Below are 8,510 nucleotides of genomic sequence, written 5' to 3' on the forward strand. Positions count from 1 at the left end.
ACTATATTATCATCGGCACATCGCTGGAAATGGTGGATTTTTAACACGTCATACTATAGAAGTTCACCAGCAGAACGAATTATCGGTATGTTCAGTTATGTAAGAAGTGGATCAAGCTGTAAGAGCATAATGGAACAGATGGAAACTGAGTGGGCTATCGAAGGTTAGCAGAAATAGGGGAATGCAAGGGAGATTTGCGACTCACGGCAATACATTTGAAAGCCGATTGCCGATAATCAATTCTTTGTTGCTGTCAGTGTCTCAAGCACCATCACCACTGTCGTCATCATCACAGCTGTCGCTGTCACAGTCGTCCGATGTTGCAATGTCTTCTGTAGTGCTTCCGTCGAGTTCGATTGCTGCTTGATCCATTGGAGCCAAGGTGTCATCAGCCTCTGTTGGAATTTCTCCAAGGCGCTTTTTCTCTTCCAGAGTAGTACGACCCCCAGGGCATGGACCATCGGGCTTGAAGGCATGGATCTTGTCATCCTCAGTTCCATCTGGGTTCAAGCACAGGCCACAGGCATGAAAGGAACGTACGATCACCTCCGAGGAAATGGATGACCAGGCATTCACGATCCACTGCAGGTAGACGTCAAGGGCAGGAGGACGGGTGTTTCCACCAGCAGTTGTCGGGAGGTCTCCCTTGCTCAGCCACTCGTCATGCTGGTTCTGGATTGACAGCTTGAATGGGCGGCTCCATGAGACGTCCGCTGGTTGGATGAACTTTGTACATCCACCTGGGATCACTGCCGTAGCCACACGCATCGACTTGAGAGTTGCCTTCGTTTTGGCACTGGTGTGACACCTGAATGCGTCCCATACCAGCAACTTGCGGTCGAAGAGTTGCGGTCCAATCACGTCACGAAGGTAAGACTCAGTTAGGCTGTCGTCCATCCAGCACTTCCCCACCCACTTCAACACCAGTTTTCCTGAGAACTTACTGGCAACGTCTTGCACGACGCGTTTTCTTGGGAGCAGGACAAATGGTAGACACTTGTTTCCGTTGGCTCTGCCAGTCAGCATGACCGTTATGCGCAGTTTTTCATGACCAGTACCTCTGACACGCACGTCTCTCGCTCCAACTGGTGCAATGGTCGTGGAGGAAGGGGGGTCGAGCCACACAGATGTCTGGTAGGCACCATACACGAACTGCGTCTTGTAAGTTGATTCCTTCATCATCTGTCGAACGTAGAGAATGAAATGGAAGCAAATTTTTGAGCTCCGCAGTTTTTCAGTCTCTGGCAGCCCGTCGGCGTGGCCAAGAGGACCACTAGCAGTATTAGTTAGTTAGTATCGTGTAGTAGGGCTGACCCACCTCTGGCGGCCATGCCCCCAGCTACAAAGGCCGCCCTCAAGGGGCTCTCAGAGGTCGAGACGAAACTGCTGTGCTCCCTCCCGGGTATTGAGTCGTCTGTGATTTAGGTTATCAAGACCCTGGCGAACTTAGCGTCCGAGTCGGCCGATCGCGAGGATCGCCTCAACAAAAGAATCAATGACCTGTCGCGGCAAGTGTCAGGCCTGACTCAGGAAGTTGTCTCCCTCAAGGAAGCCGCCATTGCCAAGGCAAGTGTTCTCCCAAATGTTCAAGCTTCTCAGCAGAGCCAGCGTACGAAGCGTAGATCTACGAAATCGTCAATAAATCGTACCCGAAGTACCCGCACAGGCCAGGCTGCCGCGTGCACTGCTAGTACGGGTGATCCCCGTAGCGTGGGTGACACTGGCAGTGACCCTGAGCCTGAGGCGTCCAGTGAGGAAGACAGTAATTCTGAGATCACTGGCATTGAGGGCCCCTACAGCAGGAGAGCTAAACATCGCTCCAAGCCAGTCCTGGAGGTCTTAGACGACGACAGCTGGCAACTGGTGTCAGGAGAGCCTCCCAGGTCCAGGAGGGCAGTTTTGTATGTAGGCAATTTAAGCTCAAGCTGCACTGAGGAGGGACTGAAAAGCTTCACCCAGCAGCGTGCAGTTGCAGCAGGGGGTACGGCAACGGTGCACACTTGCAGCCTCCACACCACGGAGGCAGGAAGAGTGTCTGCCCACCTAACTGTGGACGCTAAGGACCTCACCCTAGTCACAACTGAGAATTTCTGGCCAAGGCCCCTGTACGCGAGGCCATGGCGATTTAAGGAACGCACTGAGCAGCAATCCAAATGATGCCCCCCAGCCTAACGCTCCTGCTCACAAATGCCTTCGGACTGCAATCCAAACTTGGTGAGTTCCAGCACACCCTAGACCAAGTCCAACCTGATATCGCCATCATCACAGAAACCAAGCTCACCCCAGAAAGTACTACGCAAGCAGAGCTGACGGTCCCTGGCTATTACTCACCCTTGCGGCGTGACAGGACTCGCCATGGCGGTGGTGTGGCAGTCTGGGTTAAGACTTCCCTCGCTATGCGGGAGCTGGAAACAATCGACGTGCTTGATCAGGAGCTCATCTGGCTAAGCGTCAAGCTGTGCAACGGCCAGTCTGTGGTCATATGTGCAGCTTACCGCCCTGGAACGTGCTCAGACACGGACATCACCATCTTTGACGCCATATCTGTGGGCCTCGAGTCGACAGCGCGCCGAAATTCGCCTGTGATTCTAGCTGGTGACTTTAATGTGCACAACCAAGACTGGCTCCACAGCAGTCGAACGACACGTGCAGGCGAATATGCAGAGGACATGTGCCACATGTATGGTCTTGAGCAGCTCGTCCATGAGCCAACCCGTGGTCGCAACACCTTGGACCTCGTAATGTCAGATTTACCAGGCAGAATCGTCACGCCTCTGCATCCACCCCTTGGCAAATCCGATCATGCAGTGATAGTTGCACATTTTGATGTGGCACCAACCCCAGACCGTCCGACCAAGCGCACAGTATGGCGGTACCAGCAAGCCGACTGGCCCCGCCTACGCGCCTTCCTGCGCGACTCAGACTGGTCCTTCCTTGCTACTGATGACGTTGACACCTCATGTGACAAACTCACCAGGAAAGTCACAGAGGCAATGAAACGATTCATACCATCCAAAGTATTGAAGCAGCGAGCCAGCAACCCAATCTGGTGGTCTCCTGAATGCCAAGCATGTGTTGACAGAAAACAACAGGCGTGGAGGCGCCATCGGGCGTCCCCAGATGATGCTGCACTTCTTTCAATCTTCAAGGAGGCAGTAACTGCCGCAGTCGCCACTCTGCATCGAGTAAAGATGGCCCACATTGCGACAGTAAGGCGCAAGATCAGCGCTGGAGGTCTCTCCAGCCGAGAGTGGTGGACTACGATCAAACGTGCTGGTGACCATAGCAGCCGTTCCTCGGAGATCCCGACCTTGACCCAGGCCAACAGTGTCGAAGTCAGGCAGAGCGCAGCGAAAGCTGAGGCTTTTGGAAAGTTCTTCTCGTCAAAGTGCAGTTTGGGTACGGATGACTTGCAGGCAGACGCGCTCCCACCAGTTCGTCGCCGCTCAGATGCGCAGCTCCACACAGTGCACTTCCGACCTTGTGCGGTCGAGCGCGAGCTCAGGAAGGTCTCCGCTGCAAAAGCCACAGGACCAGATGGCCTGCCTGGCCGAGTCTTGCAGGAGTGCAGCAAGGAACTTTCAGTCCCTGTGTCGAAACTGTTCGCCAAGTCCTTTCGGGCAGGATGCCAGCCTACCCTATGGAAGACTGCCATGGTTGTACCCGTCCACAAGAAGAAATCGAAATCTGATGTGAGCAACTACAGACCTATCTCACTCCTCCCCATCTTGTCCAAGGTGATGGAGGCTATCGTCAACCGTGCCCTCAGGAAATTCCTTGAGTCAAACAATATCCTCTCCCAGAGCCAGTATGGGTTCCGCAGCAGACTTGGCACCCAGGATATCCTCACCCTATTGAATTCGCAGTGGGGCAGGGTGGCCGCAAGCGGTGGTGCAGTAAGGGTGATCGCAGTGGATGTGGCTGGTGCGTTTGACCGTGTCTCGCACACCGGAGTGCTCCACAAGGCAGAGTGCTATGGCGTAGCTGGTCACCTGCTTGGCTGGCTCCGCGACTACTTGAGCAACCGGAACCTAACCGCAGCTGTTGGTGGGGAGCTATCTCAGCCCTACCCGGTGAGAGCTGGCGTCCCCCAGGGCAGCATCCTGGGACCGACACTGTTCATCCTGTACACAAATGACGCCGAGGACCATCTCCCTCCTGGAATGGACCTCGCAGCATATGCCGATGACACTACGCTCTTCAACTTCATCACCTCAAGAGTGTCCATATCTGGCAGCTCTGCTATCATGCAACAGGGTGTGGATGCACTGTCTCGCTGGGGCGTGGAGTGGAAGATCAAGTTTGAGCCCTCCAAGACCCAAGCCATGACAATCGCACATCATCGCCAGCCTTGGCAGCTCCCGGGAACCACTTTCGACGCTACGCCAGTCAGCGAGGCAGGCCACCTGAAGCTCCTGGGCGTCACCTTTGACTCCCAGCTGACATATGCGCAGCACATCCGCACGATCCGCTCCAGAGCACAGCAACGCCTAGGCTTCCTGCGGAAGGCCCCTGCTATCCTAGAGCCCCCTGGCCGACTCCGAGCCTACAATGGGTTCGTCCGACCTGTGCTGGAGTACTGTCCCCTGGTCTGGCTTGGTGCGCCACCCTCACACTTGGCCAAGCTAGACCAGATCCAGCGACGAGCCATCCACATCATCGGATCGGGCTCCTGGCTCCCTAGTCTATCTCTGCGGCGAACAGTGGCCTCGCTTGCATACTTGTACAAGCTATTCTGCCTAGATGCGGACAGCCCGCTAAAGAAGATCCTCCCCCCTGGTGCCCAACGTCGACCTCGGGACATACAGCCCACCCGCGTGTCTGCTCAGCCTACACACCCACACCAGCTATCGACTAACCTGCCAGCACGCACCCGAAACAGCTGTCTTCGCGCATTTCCTGCCAGCGCTGTGCAGACATGGAATGCTCTGCCCCAAAGCATACTGCTGAGACCCCCACACCTGGAGGGCCTGCAAGCCTTTAAGTGCCGTGTCCACCGTCACCTCCAGCTGCACCACTGGAGCTGGGCGACGGAGAGCCTCTAGCAGACCTCCCACACCCACCTCAGCTGTAGTGCACACACCGCATCTGAGACAGTGTCTTTATTGAAGTTTTTTCGCTAGCTTATATACTCTCCCTCGCTCTATGTTGCGGCACAGTAGCTCCCTTGTTCATGTAATAGCTGGCCTACTGTAACAATTATGACTTTGCTGGCCAAATAGCTGAGGCTGCAGTCACCTCACCAATCATCTCATATTTTCAATGTTCCTTATATTTTACTTTAACAATTTCGCAACCTCTCTCTCCCACTCTCTCTATCTCTCTCTCTCTCTCTCTCTTTCTCTCTCTCTCTCTCTCTCTCTCTCTCTCTCTCTCTCTCCCGCTCTCTCTCTCTCTCTCTCTCTCTCTCTCTCTCTCTCTCTCTCTCTCTCTCTCTCTCTCTCGCTCTCCCTCCCCACCCACTCTTGGTGCGTCTAGGTGGCTATGATGTCGAGACCCTAGGTCGGCGGAGCTCCCTAAACCTCACCACCACTGCCACGATTCAGGTTGTGCGTGCTTCCCCTAGCTGCATCTCATGTTTGGCATTAAGTGGTCTTTGTAAAAAAATAAAAATAAAATAAAAAAAAATCACAGATTTTGTCCACATACTGCTCCGGTGGCTTTTGACAAACAGTTGTTGTCCTTCGCATTGTCAAGTGATGGCGTTGGGGAAAGCGATCCAGCCAGCCTTTGGAGAGCTTCAGCTCAGCCAGCTCCGGATTGTCAGAGATGAGTGCATTTCGGAATTCCTTGGCCTTCAGGATCATAATGCGACGAGATATGGCGTTCCGTGTCTGTAGCTCCGCCAAGTACCAAGCGTGCAGCTGACTGTCAACCTCGTCAGACAATAGTTTCCTTCCCCCGCCAGGAAGTCTGCAGCGCTTTTTCGCGCAAACTTGCGGCTTCGCTGCAGTTGCTGCAATTTTCTCCTCGTCAAGCTTCCAGGAGCGAACCATTTTCCGCGTGACATGGAACTTTGTCGCTGCCTCTGGGATGCTGCTTTTCCTCGAATGCTCGACTACACGGTGCTTCAGATCAAGGGAATGCGCCCTTTTCTTGCCCATCTTGAGAGGCACGACACTATTCGAAGAACCTCCACTGACGAAAGTAAAATGCAGGAAAACAAGCACCAGCCACTACAAAAATTGTAGTTGCGCAAACCTAAAATAGCGTCCCTTTTTGATCCACCACGTGCTTTCTTAGTGCGCATGCGCAAAGCGATGAACTCAAATAAGAGACCGGGTCTCTTATTCGGGCATGGTCTACTATTTTTCCGTGAGGCCTCTAGGATGGTCTACTATTTGAGCATGGTCTATTATTCGAGCATGGTCCATTAATCGAGGAAATACGGTATATTGACTGAGCACAAAGAGGACTAAAGTAGAGGACTAGGGCAGTTACAAGGAGAAGACAACTCGGAGGACTACCAGAAGAACAACTGTGAGGAGAACTACTAGGAGAACCACACTGCGCAAGCGCAGCCTTCAGAGTTTAACGAAAGCTATGGAGCAAAAAGGAGGTGCATGCAGTAAGTGAAAATAGGGTGAGCGGGAAAAGGGGTGCATGCAGTAAGTGAGGCAGGGTGAGCGGGAAAAGGGGTGCGGTGCATGCAGTAAGGGAGGCCAAGGGTCAGCAGGGCAAAGGTCATCGGGGAGTGCGCAGGGATGTGCAGATGTGTATGTATATGTGTAAGGAAGTGTGTACATACGGGAATGTGTACGGGTCTAAAGGGCTCATACAACATTGTGTCATCAGTGTTGCCTTGTCCACTTGCCCTTCATCTCTGCTTTCAGGTGCAGGGGAAAGTCCCGCCGGCTGTGTCTCCACGCGCCATCCTGCGGTCAGTCACATGGTTCAAGGGAACTATTGGCAAGCAACGTTCTCACAAGGTAGCGGTGCACATTGAGTTGGCGTTGTGTTTCGTTGAGTAGCGTTAGGCAGTTCGTACCGACCCCACACATCTCTCCAGATGCTCCCACATGCCGGCACTGCGAGTTTGCTTCGTGTCTAAATGGAGAACTTTCTCTGAGGCTGCCTGTTGTAGCGTCGTGTCGCCTGCTCCATGAGCTCCCTGCGGTACACAATAACAAAGCACACACGCTCGCTTAGAGCCATGCGTTGAAATGTTGCGCAATCACGGCACAAGAACGCACGCCTGACCAAGCTTAAATTAACATTGGATTCGTTTCGGGTGGCCAGCAACATAAGTGCATGCAGGGTCCCAGGGTCGGGCCCTCTCAACTTCCATCTTCCGGGGGGGGGGGGGGGTTCTTTCTTGCGCCTGTATGATGGCTAGTTGTGTGCAGTATAGATTCACCGAAGTGAGCACACAGTCAAACTTCTTCAGGACGAATACCAAGGGACCGATGATATTCGTTCGCAATACAGTGTAAGGCCACCTAGAATTAATTCGTTGCTTTGTGTCACTTCACTCATCCGTACCAGGGTCGGTCGGTCGGGTTGATTTTCTATTTTTAATTTTTTTACTTAGATTAGTGCCACGATATATGCGCCATGTGCATACATAATAATTATCTATCAGCTTTTGTCCTTCAAGTTAGTCGATCAAATCGAGACGATCCAGTGCAGTCAGTGTCCCTTCACTTCAGATCTAGGTCCCCAGCTAGCTCCATGACCAGATCTTGACCTCGCTAGCAAACGAGTCTGACGAGCAGCTCTCCCCAAAATCGAGTGCCTGATACCAAAACGTAGACGACGTATCCACACCCCTGTACCGAGATTCATTCGGTCGTTCCCGGCGGTTTGTGTCCAAAAAAGCTGTACGCTCAGCCGTACGAACCGCGTGTGTATGCCTGTGTGAATGAACCTGTGCATGCCTGTGTGAATGTACCTGTGCATGCCTGTGTGAATGTACCTGCATGAAAACCACGTCTGCCAGTACATGGAATTCCGAAACGTGACGCGTATTGTAACGTAATAATTTTATGTATAGCCTATAATGAAAGCGGCTCTCAGCTTCTCTCTCTCTCTCTCTCTCTCTCTCTCTCTCTCTCTCTCTCCCTCACTCCCTCCCTCCCTTCCTTCCTCTCTCCCTCCAGCCATCCACCCAGCCGTCCACCCAGCCATCCACATTTAATTTGCCGCAACTCGGTCATACCGGGTCGTATCGCAAATAACTCTATATTATGTATCCCTGGAAAGCTGAGCTCAAGATCTTTCCAGCGGCATCTCAACATTGGATATCTGAGATAATTTGACGGAGTTATCACAGTTTGTACACTCAGCTATAGCCCGCTGTGTACATTGTATAGTGTAGAGTTTAGCCCGAGCGTGTAAACGTGTCCATGGCGTATCTGCTCATACATGTACTAAAAAAAATGGTTCAGAGTGCAAACTTGATTCCTACGATTGCATTTTCATTGAGCAGCGCTGTACTACAATTGTAGTAGTGTTCGGGACATGCACACACTTTAATGGTTGACAGCATGTCACAAGGCGGAGACCACCGT

General features: G+C 52.8%; 1 protein-coding gene across 1 annotated transcript; it reads right to left on the reverse strand.

Annotated features, from left to right (window-relative positions):
- Positions 1-5,064: 5,064 nt before the first annotated feature.
- On the reverse strand, positions 5,065-6,104 carry LOC135827239 (tigger transposable element-derived protein 6-like). Its single transcript, XM_065339767.1, has 2 exons — positions 5,650-6,104; positions 5,065-5,068 (listed from the first exon to the last, which is right to left on the reverse strand). Exons 1-2 carry the CDS (start codon positions 6,102-6,104, stop codon positions 5,065-5,067), a joined length of 459 nt encoding a protein of 152 aa, XP_065195839.1.
- Positions 6,105-8,510: the final 2,406 nt, after the last annotated feature.

The sequence above is a fragment of the Sycon ciliatum genome, chromosome 11 (genome assembly GCF_964019385.1).
Source record: "Sycon ciliatum chromosome 11, ocSycCili1.1, whole genome shotgun sequence".
Lineage (NCBI taxonomy): Eukaryota > Metazoa > Porifera > Calcarea > Leucosolenida > Sycettidae > Sycon > Sycon ciliatum.